The sequence below is a fragment of the Haliotis rufescens genome, unplaced genomic scaffold (genome assembly GCF_023055435.1).
Source record: "Haliotis rufescens isolate VD_foot unplaced genomic scaffold, xgHalRufe1.0.p SCAF_29, whole genome shotgun sequence".
Classification (NCBI taxonomy): domain Eukaryota; kingdom Metazoa; phylum Mollusca; class Gastropoda; order Lepetellida; family Haliotidae; genus Haliotis; species Haliotis rufescens.
The window spans coordinates 1,696,463-1,714,055 of record NW_025963990.1 but is presented as its reverse complement, the minus strand read 5'-3'; the positions used below and the strand labels follow the sequence as shown (position 1 = coordinate 1,714,055).

Genomic DNA, 17,593 nt, shown 5'->3' with positions numbered 1-17,593 from the left:
TCTATTGAAGCGAGAGATAGATGATGTCTAACATTCGGAATCAGTGGTCACTACAGTTCTGAATGTCCCGTGTTGAGCTTTTCGAGGTTGTATGACTAAAAACACATTCGGAGTCTCTGATTGGTCGGACAAAAGGTCGATCGGACATGACATGTAACGGGATGTTCACAGATCTATGCTGCGCCGTTGCGAGCACTACGATCTGATTTTAATGAGATTGATCTTATGACATAAGTTTCGGGACCTGTCGACGCCAAGATCTCACAAACCCTGCACAGGAGTGTACAGCTTTCGAATCAGTTATTTAGCATGGAGCGAGCAGAACATTTGGACCAGCATATTGATTTCAGTAACTTGTCATGATTTGTGTGTTGGTTAACGCCCCACTGAGCACTATTCCAGCTTTACATGCATGTTATCTTTTTGTTCAGATCGACATTTCTGAAACAAGGCCAGAGATGTAAAAAAATGAAGCTAAATGATCATAATGCAAAAAGCAGATCTAGGAGCTGATTTGTCTCTTGAACTTAGCAGTAAATAGGTTCGCTCGGGATTCACCTGTTGGAGCAACATTTCTGATTTTAATGATATTGCTCGTTCATTATACATGATATTATCATTTACCATATCGCCTGACACTCTCATCTGCAGACACCGTCCAGGAAGCACCCACGGTGTTTTTGTCTTTGGTTTTCATGGAGTTTGGCGGCACCACTTTCTCTCCAAGGGATTCAGCACCCACTATTGTCGTGTTGACATCATCAACAAGGGGAGGTTCAAGCAGAACGGTCACACCTAGGTCACAAATTTCACTTTATTGATTAATTCATTCAGGGTGGAATCAGGTTCTTAAAAAAATACTGACAAAACGCTAATTGAGAAATGTCACAAGTTCAAAGGTAGCAATTATTCTACTGCAGAAACGTCTCTTGAAACAGAGTAATACTCTACTGTTTGGTGTATTAAGATCCGTACCACGGGAAAACATGTTATAATTTATCGCTTTGTGTATTAAGGTACGCACCTCTAGAAAAAGAGTAACACTCTACTGTGTGATGTATTAAGCTTCACCTCTGGAACAAGAGTAACTCTCTAGTGTTTGATGTATTAAGGTACGCACCTCTTGAAAAAGAAAACTCTACTGTGTGATGTATTAAGGTACGCACATCTGGAACAAGAGTTACTCTCTAGTGTTTGATGTATTAAGGTACGCACCTTTAGAAAAATAGTAACACTCTACTGTGTGATGTATTAAGGTACGCACCTTTCGGAAAAATAGTAACACTCTACTGTGTGATGTATTAAGGTACGCACCTCTAGGATCAGCGTATGTTGTGACCAGCCCTCCCCCGCTGGTACATCTGACGGTCACGTAGTATGTCGTGTTGTGTTCCAGGAGGCCCTCAAGTCCGGAGTTCATCGATCCAGGATACTCCCCAGTTCCTACAAATGTCTGCAACTCCTCTCCTCCTGGCGCTGTGCCTATCGCCCACTCGTAGTTCTGTAATGTCATACATGTATTCCTGTAGCTCGATATTTACCCAGTTTATATAAAGTTTGTTACATGTTAAATAACCTTCACTAGGTATCTTTGCAATTGGCCTCAAAGTCGACGTTTCAGCAGCAGAGTGAGTGAGTGAGTGTGGTGTTCGCTGCATTTTGGTAATACCAGTAGTCCAGCGATATCACAGTGGCGAAAAATGCGTCACACACGTATGGGGATCGAACCCGGGTGTATGTTGTGACAAAGCAGCGCTTTGGCCACGGGGCCACTCCATTTTGCCTTTAATATATTTGATCCCCAACAAGTTGGATACAGTATGAAACGGACCCGATAAAGCATTAAAACACTTCTGGCAGACACACCTTTCCTTTTTAAGATTTCCGAACACATTTAACCATGTATATATTTTTCCACACAGAAGCCTCGCGTTACCATAATTTCACTCTCGTTGTCATTACACTTCCATATAGCCTTGATGGTGTCGTTGGATCCCTGGTACGTCACAGGGGTGAAGTTGCCCTGGGTGACGTCGATGTAGAGCATGACGTCGGTGTCGAACAGTGGTGGTGACGTGTCGATGTTGAAGCCGTCAGATGACGATACGGCCTCTGTTCCAGACCCAAGGACAGCTTTCACTGAAACGTTTGCGAGTAAATGAACATTTCTGTACGTCCATGTCATCAATATTGCAGGTATCATACAAGGCGATTCATGTCTTTGGTGTACGATGGCAAGCACTTAACATGGTCACAATTAGAACTGACTGTTGCCACTTTGAGAGGATAACCACAGATTCTGTGGCAGAAGCCCCACAAGGAAGAAATACAATTTGATTATTCTCTCACCTGTGAGGTAGTACAACACCGTGACTACTTCTCCCTCCACAACTGTTGTTCTCTCACCTGTGAGGTAGTACAATACAGGGACTACTTCTCCCTCCACGACTGTTGTTCTCTCACCTGTGAGGTAGTACAATACAGGGACTACTTCTCCCTTCACAAATGTTGTTCTCCCACCTATGAGGTAGTACAATACAGGGACTACTTCTCACTTGACAACTGTGGTTCTCTCACCTGTGAGGTATTACAATACAGGGACTACTTCTCCCTCCACAACTGTTGTTCTCTCACCTGTGAGGTAGTACAATACAAGGACTACTTCTCCCCTTCACAACTGTTGTGATCTCACCTGTGAGGTCGTACAATACAGGGACTATTTCTCCCCTTCACAACTGTTGTTCTCTCACCTGTGAGGTAGTACAATACAGGGACTACTTCTCCCTTCACGACTGTTGTTCTCTCACCTGTGAGGTAGTACAACACCGGGACTACTTCTCCCTCCACGACTGTTGTTCTCTCACCTGTGAGGTAGCACAATACAGGGACTACTTCTCCCTCCACAACTGTTGTTCTCTCACCTGTTAGGTAGTACAATAGAGGGACTACTTCTCCCTCCACGACTGTTGTTTCTGTAAGGTTAAGGTCGTTGAGGGTGATCTTGACCTGGTCTGTTGATGAGCTGTCACAAGCTGGGTCACATGTGTACATGTCACAGGGTGTAAGGCAGGGGATACACGGAGTATGTACCTAATAACACAGAGAACGTTAGAGTAAGATGACGTAACGTCACAGGGTGTCAGACAGGGGATACACGGTGTATGTACAGAATAATACACAGAGAACGTTAGAGTAAGATGACGTAACGTCACAGGGTGTCATGCAGGGGATACACGATGTATGTACCTAGCAACACACAGAGCAAGTTTGAGTAAGATGACGTAACGTCACAGGGTGTCAGGCAGGGGATACACGGTGTATACACCTAGCAACACATAGAACACGCTAGAGTAAGATGACGTAACGTCACAGGGTGTCAGGCAGGGAAAACACGGTGTATGTACCTAGTAAAACATACATCACGTTAGTGTCAGTTGACAACGTCTCAGAGCAAGACACAGAAGATGTCACATTCGCAATTGAGGTGGTGCTACAAGTCCTGGTCGGGTACAGCAATGATCTCTACCGTCGTGCCTCCCTCCGTGTAAAGTTACAATTACCCCTATTTCAAACCTCATAGTTTCGTAAATAACTTTTCCAGTGAGTGTTGTTGAACACTCTCTGCCACAGGGTTTTCATTATCATCTGAAATATTAGTTTTCACCAGATATTTCTAATTTCTTCGACATATTACTTTTCATCTGTGTACGATGCAGTCAATCTGTCGCTGTTATTTATCAACATGCGCCATATCTCACCTGCTGGTACGGCACTACATCAGAGAGACCGGAAGCTGACCCGATTCCTGCCTCATACCGAACAATGGCGTTGTTGCCTCCTTGGAAATGGTTGCCATAGCGACACAACTTCTCCTTGTCAGCTGGCATCACCAGGTCACGAAATGAAGCCGTAGCACTCCAAACTTTTAAGTGTCCTTCCGAATCTCGTTCAGTGTCAGGAATATAGTTCTTGTGATTCCATACTCCCAGGAAGAGGTTGGTGTCAACAGAGAGACGCGGTATTCCACACTGCTCCGTCAGCAGATCCCCGTCTATGAAGACTGCCATGCACCAGGTAACCTACAACAATAAATTTAAACATATAGCATGTTTATCATACGCCGTGTGTATGATGTTGTTAAACAATCTCAAAACCAGAGACATCTTCAAATACGACCAACTGATATATGATTAATTGATTTAGATATTTACGAACCTCCAGCATATTGCTTAAGCTTAAGCACATTAAGCTTACAGGCTTTGATATAACTGGAATACTGTTAAAAGCGGCGTTTATCCAAACTCACTCACTACACGCGGTCATACAGCACATACAGACATACTGTCAAAGCGGTATTTTCCTGTCTAAATGCTACACCCCACACGTGGCCAGCATATATTTCTCCGACAGCTTGTACCATTAGTTACATTGAACATGTTCAAAAGTTAACAGCGAGTTAAATTCAGGCAAGAACGGAGATACTTAAGAACATCTGATATTGGTATGGTGTCAGGTTTCTATGAAAATCACCTCTGATCCCCTTGCTTCGTCCCTCTGTGTAGTGAACTTGACAATGTACTGATGGTAATCTCTGGAGGGGTCTTGTTGAAGATCTTTCACTGCTTCTACAGGTTCGTTGAGGTAGTCTCCGTAACCACACCATGCCACTAACTTGGCTGCTGTACCTATACACAGTATGGAGGAATATCATCAGTACTGCTAAGGCTGACAATAGATGCATCACATGTAATCTTCACGTAACGTCCTTTAATCAGAAGAAAACAGGGCTGTCATGTTAATGTATGATGATACTGGAATCAAACTTCACCTGTAGTCATGTAAGAATAAAAGAGGAATGTCATGTGTCTTGAGGACCACTTATCAATGTATGATGGTACTGGTCATAGACCTTCACCTTCACGGTCCATGACTGAAACTACAGTTGTAATCTGTAGCCTATCTGTTCTGTTCACGTTGTCCATTTGCTTGGACATGGCTACCGTATAAAACTGGATTCCTCATTACAATCATGTACATGGAAACAGAAGCGAAATACACCAACCTCCAAATAATTGTATTCCACATGCCTTCCTTGGGTTAAGATTAGGATTCCCGATATCAGTCTTGCCAGTGATGGATCCTGTCTCTTGAAGCTTCTTCTTTTCCTCGTCCGTCAGCTTCTTCACCTCGTAGCCAGGATCATCCTCATCCACAGATCTCTTGATGATGTTCTTGTAGTACCTCTCCGCTTGTAGGTAAGAATCACAGTTGCACGTACAGGACTAGGAAAGAAGAGACACAGCATTGAAACAGACATAGGATGAGTATTAACATTTTCCAGGGCAGGGCAGGGCAGGGCAGGGCAGGGCAGGGCAGGGCAGGGCAGGGCAGGGCAGGGCAGGGCAGGGCAGGGCAGGGCGGGGCGGGGTGGGTCGGGGTCGGGGTAGGTACAGGACCAAGAAAGAAGAGACACGGTATTGAAACATACATATGATGAGTATGGTTGACCAGGTTTGGTGTAACCTACTTAGAAGAATATTTCAGTTGTATCACGGCTTGTTAACTTCGTCAACTCCTAGACATTTTCATTTATCATATTGCTGAGGCCTACCAGCACACGGTGACCAACCTAGAAACACAAACATGAAGAATTTGGGATTCAAACCCACGACCAAAGGGCAAAATTACCCTGTTACCCTTGTCCCTGGTGATTATGAACATATCACCTAGGAGGACTGCGGGGTGGATAGGTGAGTGCGTGGATGTTTGAATGAGTAGATGAGTGAGTGAGTGACTGAGTGTGATTGAGTGTGAGTGAGTGAAGCATTTTGCTAGCTATGTTACAGACGGACAGACCAAGAATTAGTTTCACTTCTTGTGTGAAGTCGAACCAAGATCTTTGGCATAACGAGTCAATGCTTTGACTACTGGGCGATACCGCCGTTTCGTTATTGTTGGTACATTGACTATAATTGTGGAGACAATGTCGGCTATTTTACTGCACGGGTTAGGAAATGAGTTGATTACAGAAGGCTTCATACTGCATTAACAGGTTCCACCCTGCAACAGGCACAGACAGACTCGGTCCAGTCCGGTCTTGGTGTGTAGTCATAGTCCAGGATGTAGTCATCTGGGCCGTCCCAGAACAGGACACTGGTGACCGCCTGACCATCACCTGCTGCAGCTCGGATAGATAGCTGAAGCACAAGGAGTCAGTGTGTGAGACATCAGTAGTAATCTGAGACATGCAAGGCGACAATATCTATGTAACAGTTTGTATCTTAATACCTTATACTCCCCGCCATTGACAAGGTCACAGTAAGTTTTGCATTTGCGGACAGATTGGAAAACTTAATTTGTGGGAATAGGCGACAAAAACTATTTGCCAGTTTGTATCTTAATACCTTATACTCCCCGCCATTGACAAGGTCAGCATCTCTGAAGTAGGTTCCAGAAAACATGGTGTCAGTCTTGGTGTCTCGGGACAGTTTGATGTCCACTTTGCCGGACTCGGGATGGACGTTGGCTGACCTGTAGGTCAAGGTCAAGCTACGGTTGTTGCTGTCGTAGTACCGGTCTGACTCCAGGTACTTCCACTCCGAGTCATCAAATGTGACCAGTCTGACAGGACATGGAGACACGTCGGGCACAGGGTGGTGTAGGAATGTGCCTACAGACAGCAGAAAGTAAGTGATTAAAATGAAGTAGGTTCCAAGTTTTTCTCTTTACTTGACAAACGGTTGGAGCAATTATGTGTCCGCTACATCGAAGGGAATAGATCGCATGAGTGAATGACCCTTGTTTTATACAACGGTCAGCAATAAGTACGACTATGGAGCCGTGGCTTGTAAATAATCGATACTGGAGAAGACATCCTTGTGTACAATGAGAAGTGCACTTACCATTTACCGTATCTGAAAACCCACACATTATTTCTGCACCTACGTATCTAAACCAAACCGTAATATATATAGGTTACCTGTGACGGTGTTGGCAGAGCCGCTCCAGCTGATGTCGTGAGTGAAGTCATGTCCGTCGATGACGAGGCCGGAGGAGGGGAGGGAGTTGTCGTACAGCACTGGCGGAGAGTCTAATGTCGACTTGAGACCAGCAAAGTTCTCCGCCACGAGACGCACAAAGTAGGGAGGGTTGCCCTTGGAAAGAAAACATGAAACTTTAATATCTAAAATGTGTCCGTACACGTGTCAAACTCTACATGGAATTCTTGTAAATCACCCACCTGCATAGTGATGCCCATGAATTTATAAGATGTGTAGTTTACATCAATCTCTATGGAATCTACGACAGTTTCTTCCGCCGAGTCTTTGTCACAGGAGGCTCTCTTCAGCAGGGCTGCGTGGTAGCAGCGGATGCCCGAGTCTTCATCACTGAAGTCTGTCCAGTAGGTCTGAAGACTCTCACTGCTCGCCGTGTAACTCAGTTGCTGCCAAATGTAACAGTACATTATACACCCCTATATAATGTTGTTTGTTTTTAGTCCTGTTATTTCTATAATATATCCATTTCAGGATACGTTCACTGGTTTGTGCATACCTGGTGTCATAACTATTTTTTGGTGAATCATTCATAAAAGTGACGAACCTATTTCAATAATGATAAGAAATCTCGTCCATTGTAAGCTTCCGACAACATCTTAAACATGTTTACTTTCCAATAGCCAACTCCCCCTTTCTTCTGATTTTGTGAAGGTTTTGATCGCTTTTATTTACGAAACAAAGTATGGTCATCTGAAATTGTTTTAATTTTGAGACTTTTTTAAAACAAGATTTCTAAAGTCACGGGCCATTTCTTTCATTTGATATGAAAGAAACGATAACATATTCTTGTTCAACAGTGAATGCAAACACATCAAATGAGCCCCAAATATGTGTCTACATGTGGTCACGTTTCACGTACTAAGATATTAACAACGCGTTGGTGCACTGCGTTGCAGACACACGTGACGTTGCTAACGAATAATTTGCATACTCGTAAATGCAAGGGGTCGGCATAGGGTTCTCAGTAGGAAATCATAACTTGGAGACGATGGCTTGCTGTATATACAATTTTACTTTACGCAGGTAGATATATACATACAAAAGACACCATGTGCCAGGTCAGCACATAGTGGTCGTGGTTGTTGTCTTGGCGCCCCGGAGCACCCAGCCTAACCCTAGCTAGGCTAAGCGTAAGACATCTCTCTCTCTCTCTCTCTCTCTCTCTCTCTCTCTCTCTCTCTCTCTGATCAAGGCTTACAGCCAAGGTCAACTGACATTTAGTAAGTCATAAATAAATGTAAACAGTACTTCTTCAGTGACATACTTTCACATCTCGTTCAGGATGGCCGACAGTTGATGTACAATACAATGGGGATTAACGATTAGGATTAGCATCTTATAAATAACGGCAATTCAGTGTTTCAAGGCATATAGATGTCATGGCTCCAGGGTAATAAGCTTTAGGAATTAAATGTTCATTCAGACAATGATTGTCGTAAATCAGTCGCTATGACAATATAATGAGAAATGTTTTTACTTCTACTACTCAGCTGTCCTGCTGGACATGATAACGAGACAACATTTATGAAGAAAGTATTGTTCAAAGAAAATTAATGTAGCCATCCTGATACAACTGTGCCACTAAACATAGAGTGCACCACAAATCCACACACATTGATAACTGGTGGACTTTAACACCTTTATATCAATACATTCTTCAAGACCTTATAAGAACATGTAATGATACTACGGGTATTAGCAAGCATGGCCTGAACAGAGAGTTGGATTTACGAAGTTGGCCCCTGTCACGTACCATGTCATAATAGGGCCCTGTTCTGATCCTGCCTTTGACAGGAGGTGTGACGTCTACCTGGAACATGTGACTAGTCACGTTGCACTCTCCGGCCTTGTCTGCACCTGGTGTATGGATCAAATTCCTAATTATGAAACGTTGCTGTCAGGGATATTGGCGCATACGCGACGATGAATGATACATATGTCAGCAGCATTGATACACATTTCAACCGCAGTTTTTCACATCACCGTTTCTTTAATAACATGTTTTTGTGACTTGAGATGAGATTAAGAAAAGAAATTTATCAATAATGATGTGCAGTGATACTATAATGAACACAACACAGGTATGCTAATCTCAAAGTTTCTCAGGGAATATTTGTGCTCATGAAGACAAAACATGATTAATTACTCAGTGAGCCAAAGATATATCAGAATTATCAGCTGTTACATGTAAGTAATATCAGTGGCGGTATCAACAGTCATACATATATTTGAAGTAAGTGTCAATTTAGTAAGGATAAGAAATTTATGGATGAACAACTTCTTTATTACAATTAAGAGCGACGTTTCGGTGTAGGTTCTAACACCGTTATCAAGCAAGTGATTATACAGAGTGCAGTAAGCAAGTATATATACACGTAGGAGGCAATGTTTATACAGTAGGGTAGATATTGTTATACTGGCGTTGAGAAGCCTGTTGTGTACACACAAGGGCAGTGATGATAACCATCGGTGAAGTCAGTGCCATGAAACAAAGGATGAAGCCAGTAATGTAAACAATGGGATTATGGCTGATTGGGGTCTTTGGGGTCTTTGACGAATTGATGGTACGCCAGGGGTATGTAATAGCCTTGGTCACGGTTGATTGAGGGCTGAAGTCTTTTGATGTTGATGGCTTCTTGTAGTTTCCTGATCTTGAAGTCTTTGAGGTTGGTGGCGAGGGTTGTGACTCTCTCCCACTGGATGCTGTGGCTTGGGTTGTCACGGATGTGGTCTGATAGAGCTGATTTAGAGTCATCTTTGGAGACTGAGCTTTGATGTTCTTTAATTCGGGTTTTGAGGGGCCTAGATGTTTCTCCTATGTAAGCTTGTCCACAATTGCACGGAATGCCAGTTGCAGTTTGTACTTTCAAGCGAGCAACACCTCCCAAGCCAGCACAGAGCATTGCCTGATAGCCAGCCAAGGAGAAATCCATCATCGGTAATTATCACGTTATCCTTTCAGCCTTATTCACATACTCTTAAAATCACTCTCATCGTTTGTTTGTTTGTTGTTTAACGCCGAACCTAGCAATATTCCAGCTATAGGACAGCGGTCTGTAAATAATCGAGTCTTGGCCAAGCGAGCAACACTTCCCAAGCCAGCACAGAGCATTGCCTGATAGCCAGCCAAGGAAACTCCATCATCGGTAATTATCACGTCATCCTTTCATCCTTATTCACATACATCACTCTCACCGAATTAATCACAAAACCCCTAAATCCTTAAAACCAACAACAACACTCAACTCTTATAAATAACCAACACCGTATCCTCCCCCATCTCCCTAACACAGCTCGCACTCATTTCTACTCGCTACCCACGCCCACCACTCAAACACACCCTTTGACCCAACTCCTAAAAACAAAAAACACCTAATCCCCCCTTCTCCTTAACACAACGCACGCTCTTTCCTACTCACCACCCACGCCCACCACTCACATACCTCCACTCCTTCGACTAAATATCTCCTGATCCCCGCTTTCCACTTGTCTCACCTAACCCCAGCCTTCCAGCAACAAAATAAATCTTTAATAATTAATCCATTTCACAAACCCTCCTACTAAAACCAACAACAAATAACCACCGCAACCTCCTCCGCCTCCTAAACACAACTCACCAAGTAAAAACAACAAACCAACTCACCTCCCCAAAACACCACTCCCACTCCACCACCACTCACCACAACACACGCTCTCCAACTCTCCAAACAACATGACTGACACCCGCAACGCCACACTCGCAGACATGCCAGCTCCTAACTCACCCACGCCTGCGGAAGCGCACAACACTTCCGGGAGGTCACTCGAAAACATCGTCCCGACCGAGTATGGCGAAAACACGACACTAACCACCCCCACCAAACCAGCTAACTCGCCACCTCAAAACACCAAAAAACGCAAACTCGACACATCCACTCCACCTCCATCGCCCACACCCTCCCCGGCCACCTTCCTCACGACCTTCGCCCTCTACTTCTTCTCAGCAGGCTCAGGCACCACTCTCTCACTAGAACTTTCGGCAGATAAAATAGGACTTTGGTTTAAAAGAGAAAAAATAAATTACAACAATATTAAAAAAGCCAACAAAGGATACCAGATAATCTTCCCTAACCGAGAATCTTACAAGGCAGCAAATAAAATAACTCAAATATTCCACGTCACAGTAATCAAACAAACACCTAATTGGCAACAATATACACGAGGCGTAATTAGGGTTAACCCAAGGGAAACAACTGAGGACTTACAATTATACTCTCTAGAAGCTAACATAAACCAAGACCAAAACCCTCAACCCCTAATCACCAGCACGCGTAGAATAACCTCAACTAGAAACGGAAAAAACGGTCCCAACCTCCATTGTCATAATCAACTTCAAAAAGACCGCTAAATTCCCTGAAGCCCCCAAACACATATCCTTCGGAGCCCACACCAACTTAGAAGTCAAACCCTATATAAAGCAGGTTAAGCAATGTACAAAGTGCCTCAAATACAACCACACTGCCTCCCAATGCACATACCGTAAAACTAAATGTAAAAAATGCGCACAAACAGACTGCCCAGGCACATGCACACCCTGGTGCATCCACTGCAAATCCACCCAACACACTTCACTCTCAAACCAATGCCCATACAGACACACACTCACCCAGCAGGCCAACAAACACATAAACATAGACACGGCTAAAATCCAAACACGAAAATTTGCTACACCTGCATCTAAACCACTCCTCCTTACACCACACCCAAACACCATCCCACAAACAAACACCACACCCATAACCGACAGCTCTGTCTGGGGCCCCTACCGAGAAACCGCACCCACCTCACACATACAAGCAGCCACTTAACCAACCTCGAACCCTCCCACATCTCACATAGCCAAAACATCAACCCCCGCATGCAAAACAAACCTCAAAATGACCACCACAAGACGACCCTCATCCAAGCACCCTACAGCCCATATGGTAACAACGCTCTCCCACAAGCAAGCACAACAACAAAACACAAACACTATGTCAGCTACACCCATCCCACAAACACCTTCACAATCCTCCACATCACATGCCTCCCCCATGGAAACTCAATCAGCTAAACCTAATCTAACCGATGACGAAGATTTCTCCACTACTGAGGAAACAATAGACACTACTCCAACTAAAACAAACCAAACTCCCCAACCAGCCAACACCCAAAACCTAAACAACCTCACCTTACTCCTAGCATACATGCATAGTCAAAACTCACCAAAAGCTAGCATGAAATCCTTCTACAAAGTAGCTTTCAATCTAAAATTAACCGATCTTCCCTTCTTCCTCTTTAACCTCAATCTAAAAGAACTCACCGAATAAAATAAAAAATAGAAAATAAATCACCAATCACCCGAACCCAATATTCGAAGGACTAAATATTTTTCAGTGGAACGCCAACGGACTCACCTCCCACGGCCATGAACTAAAAACTAAATTTAAACTAAATAAAGGCCCTCACATTGCTTGTATACAGGAAACCAAATTCTCAAAAAAATCCAAATTCACACTACCTAACTACAACTCAGTTAGAACTGACAGAGCTAAACCGAAAACAAGAAGAGCCGCAGGAGGACTAATCATATTTATCAGGGAAGATATAAATTACGAAGAAATAAAAATAGACACGCCAAACCTAGAAGCCAACGGCATTAAAATCACATTAAATAACCGAAACATAAACATCATAAATATTTACCACTGGGCGGAACAAAAAGTCCAACCTGAGGATCTAAACAAACTACTCCATATAAGCGATAAATCTACTATATTCCTAGGAGACTTTAACGCTCACCATCCTACATGGAGCATAGATGATAAAATAGATAATCATGGCAAATTAATCTCCGAATGGATAGAAACAAACGACCTAGTACTCCTTAATAGCAACCAACACACGAGGTACGATAAGATAAACCAAAAAATGTCGGCTATCGACCTAACCATATGCACCGCAGATCTAGCCCAAAGTACTCAATGGGAAGTGCACGACGTCCCGCTAGGTAGTGACCACTTCCCCATAAACATAACCATAGGAAATACAAACGTACCAATCCAAACAGAAAACCAAGAACCAAAATTCCATTACAATAAAGCTAACTGGGACCAATTCCAAGATATCTGCAACGAAGCTAACTTAAACGAAATAGAAAATAATGATCCAGAAACCTATTGTAAAAACCTAACAGACTATATAATAAACGCAGCCAAAACCTCCATCCCCTTCAAAACATCTAAGACAGGCAAACCGACGGTACCATGGTGGAATGAGGAAATAGAACAGACTAGACGAAAACGTAAATCAGCCTTCAATAAAGCAAAACGCGACTACACATATTTAAACATAGCCCACGAACTAAACCACCAGGTTCAAAAACTAGTCCAAATAGCCAAAAGTAGAGACTGGAAAAAATTCTGCGAAGGTATAAATAACCGTACAGATGCCAGAACGGTCTGGCGCAAAATCCACGCCATCATAGGCTTAAAACGACATAAAAAAAACCCTAACATTGACAACTCAACCAACCCCGCCCAAAAAGCAAATAATCTCGCCAACCACTTTTCGGCCGTTAGCAGTAACACCAACTTCAGTAAAAAATTCCAAGATAAACTTAAAACAGAAAACAAACCCACAAAAGAACCAAACAATAACAATCTAGAAATAAATCAACCCTACACAATGGAGGAGCTCCTCTACGTAATCCAAAACAGGAAAAAGGGCACAGCCCCAGGATTAGACCTAACTTCTTACCAAATAATTAAAAAACTCCCCCTAAAACTACTCCAGGCACTACTCAAACTATACAATCTCATCTACCTAAACGGACAGGTTCCTACTCCCTGGAAACAGGCCCTAGTCATACCAATCCCTAAACCTAATAAACCAGCTAATCAAGCTAACTCATATAGACCAATATCCCTAACTTCAAACTTATGTAAAGTCAATGGCTAAAAATAGATTACAACATTACTTAACCCAAAATAACATCATAAACCCAGATCAAACCGGTTTCACTCCTGGCCGCTCAACCCTAGATAACCTCACCCGACTAGAACAAGATATTAAGACAGGACAGCTAAATAAACAATATACCACAGGCATCTTCTTAGACTTCTCTAAAGCTTTCGACATGGTATGGCACGATGGGCTAATACAAAAACTTAAAAAAATAGGACTCAAAGGTCAGATAATAAACTACATCCAGGACTTCCTAAACAATCGTAAAATAACCGTGGGTATAGACCAAACTCTATCGGACCAATGTCCCCTAGAAAATGGTACTCCACAGGGCAGTATCCTCAGCCCCACCCTCTTCAATATAATGATAAACGATCTATTCGAGGGCCTATCCCCTAAAGTAAACACATCAAAATTCGCGGATGATGGAGCCATCTGGATCCGCACTAAAAGCATGAACATGGTCCAAAATTTACTCCAAAAATCTCTTAATAAAATACAACAATGGGCTGACAAATGGGGCTTCTCCCTTAACTCAGAAAAAACAACAGGAATAGTATTCAAACATAAAAACATGAAACCCGCCTCCCCAATCCTCCAGCTAAACAATCAAACAATCAAATTTCAAAAACAAACCAAATTCTTAGGACTTATTTTCGATGAACATCTCACCTGGGATGCTCACATCCAAAACCTAACAACTAAATGCAGTAAAGACCTAAACACCCTAAGATGCCTAACTGGCTCTAACTGGGGAGCATCCAAAGATACCCTCCTCTCTCTCTACATATCACTAATTAGATCAAAACTAGACTACGGCTGCGCCATATACAACACCCTAAACAACTCTCTATCTAAAAAACTTGACTCAATACAATATCAGGCTCTCAAACTAATTACACGCACCCAACATGGCACCTCCTACACCTCACTTCAGGCCTTAACAGGAGAAATGCCACTAAGTCTACGCAGGGAACAGCTAAGCTTAAATTTCTGGGCCGCGTCCCAATCAAACCCTCTCATCCAAAACTTAATAAACCAAAACATCAGCCCCAAAAACCAAGCTCTAGCTCGTAAACACCCCTTATCTACCCCAATATCCCAAAGAATAACAAACTACCTAAATGAACACCAAATTAAAAATCTTAAACAAAACTGCAAACAATCAAATATCTTCACCCCTAAACTTAAAATACCCAAAATAGACACAACACTAGCTAGCCAAATAAATAAACAAACCGACCCAAACATAGCTAAAACTACCACACTAGCATACATACACGAAAATTGGCCAAATTGGTGTCACATTTACACGGACGGATCCTCAGATCCGACCTCCAAACACACAGGTTTCGGAGTCCATACCACACAACCAACTAAAACCACACAATCCTTCCGACTCCCAAACAACCAATCAATATTCACGGCAGAACTAATGGGCATGGCCTCAGCCCTCCATAATCAAGAATCCAAAAACCACAAAAAAATCCTAATACTTACCGACTCCCTAAGTGGACTGCAAGCCCTCCAAAACAAAAATACCAAAAACCGACCTAAATTAATAAATCAAATACTTAAAAGCTCCAACGACCTAACTAAGGCAGGCAAACAAATAACCTTCTTGTGGATACCCGCCCACGTAGGAATATACGGTAATGAAAACGCCGATAAAGCAGCTAAACTATCCCTCAAAATCCCAGAAATAAGCTTAAACTTACCCATCTCAAAATCAGAAATTAAAAGTGTAAACAAGCAAAAACTCACCAAAAAATGGCATAACCTATATCTAAACTCAAATAGCCAAATCAAAAAAGTGCTCAGCAAACCACTAACCAAACCAAAAATTCTCCATCCATCCAAAAAAATCGACAGAGTAATCACTAAACTCCAAACAGGACACACCAACCTAAATAACCACCTAAAAAATTTAAAAAAACACACTACAGGTAACTGCCCACACTGCAAACAACCAGAAACCCCAGAACACGCACTCATCCACTGCACACACTACCTAACACATCGAACCGCATTACAAACCACCCTCAATCTAAACAAGGCTCTAACTCTAGAAGCAATACTAAACCCACAAAATAAACTAGAAAACGTCAAGGCCTTAGGCGTATTCTTAATCAAAACGGAACTAATAAAACGCATCTTAAAACACAATAACTCACCAAATCAAAATCACATAAACAAACAAACATCCACCATACCCAGCTCCCTTAGTTCTCCTCCCTAATCCCATCGGCATCTATTCCAAATCTCAAAATTCCCAAATTCTATATAAGCAACCCCTAAAACCCCCCTCTTGGGTTGCACAGACCACCTTCGCCCCTTTCGGAAACACATTAAATGGCCTGGCCGGGCCCGTGTGCGAAATACACATCAGTCGGAAAGCGCACGTTAAATCTCCAAAGTAAGTAAGTAAGTAAGTAAGTATGCACGGAATGTGGTACACTGCTCCTGATGGTTCTGGCTTGTGGCTGGATGGTGGTTTCCCTGTGGCTTTAATTGTGTTCTGAATAGTATGACTTCTTTTGAAGACTACATCAATGTTGGCCTGTTTCGTTAAGAGTCTCTGGATTTTGTGGCTAACTGTTCCAAAGTAGGGGAGGCTGATCACAAAGGGTGCAGACTGTGGACGTGGGGATTTCTGGGATTTCTTGTGATGGTCTTTATCGTCTGTTGTACTAGTTGCTCAGGATAGCAGTTATGCTGTGTAAATACTTGTTTGAGGTGTCTAAGTTCAGAAGTTAGATGTTGCTTCGTGGAACAGATGCTGTGGGCTCGTCTTGCTAGGGTTGACACAATTCCTTTCTTGACTTGAGGTGGATGGTTGGATGCATAGTGTAAGTATTGATCTGTGTGGTAGGGTTTCCGATAAACAGTGGTCTGGAGTTTGTCGTTTTTATCTTTCTGTACGAGTACATCAAGGAAAGGGAGCTGTCGATTGGTTTCTTCCTCCATGGTGAACTGCATACGTGGGTTTGGGGAATTAAGGTGGTCCAAAAGAGTTCTGGGGTCGTTGTTGGGATGTAGGATGGTAAAGGTATCATCAACTTTGCGGAACCAGCAGAGGGGAGTTATTAGGGATGTTTCCAGGGCTTTTTCTTCCAGGTGGGTCATAAATATCTCAGTGATCAAGGGTGATAGTGGGGATCCCATTGGGAGGCCGTGGGTTTGTTGATAGAATGTGTCTTTCCAGGTAAAGTATGTAGAGCTGATACAGGAGTGTATGAGTCGGATGATGCTGTGAGTTGTTAGGCGGGTGTCTAGGGATGGGAGGATTTCTACAACGCGGGTTCTGATGATGCGTTTCTTGAAGGGGCAGCTTCTAGAAGGCTGGCTTTACCTTAAAAGGAGCGACATGAGGGCGATTTGATGCATTTTCTACCAGGCTTCTTTGTTATCTACTTGCCAAATACTGTTTTGATACTGAATGTCTGCCAGCTTCAATACCTTTTTTTATTTAGAGAGAGGCTTTTTTCACGACCTTCAACAGTGGCAATATTCGGAACATGGATAAATGAACTAATATTAATCTAGGGCTT

General features: G+C 42.9%; 1 protein-coding gene across 1 annotated transcript in view; it reads right to left on the bottom strand.

Annotated features, from left to right (window-relative positions):
* The window catches only part of LOC124137709, a 94,992-nt gene that overhangs the window by 23,404 nt on the left and 53,995 nt on the right, over positions 1–17,593 (bottom strand). The window contains exons 71-83 of the mRNA XM_048402720.1: positions 8,812–8,915; positions 7,241–7,444; positions 6,980–7,154; positions 6,405–6,670; positions 6,042–6,197; positions 5,063–5,282; positions 4,531–4,685; positions 3,759–4,079; positions 2,956–3,090; positions 2,407–2,440; positions 1,937–2,139; positions 1,315–1,501; positions 625–795 (exon numbers count right to left, since the gene is read on the bottom strand). Of these exons, the coding sequence (XP_048258677.1) occupies positions 625–795; positions 1,315–1,501; positions 1,937–2,139; positions 2,407–2,440; positions 2,956–3,090; positions 3,759–4,079; positions 4,531–4,685; positions 5,063–5,282; positions 6,042–6,197; positions 6,405–6,670; positions 6,980–7,154; positions 7,241–7,444; positions 8,812–8,915 (2,331 nt within the window). The remainder of the gene's footprint in view (positions 1–624; positions 796–1,314; positions 1,502–1,936; positions 2,140–2,406; positions 2,441–2,955; positions 3,091–3,758; positions 4,080–4,530; positions 4,686–5,062; positions 5,283–6,041; positions 6,198–6,404; positions 6,671–6,979; positions 7,155–7,240; positions 7,445–8,811; positions 8,916–17,593) is intronic.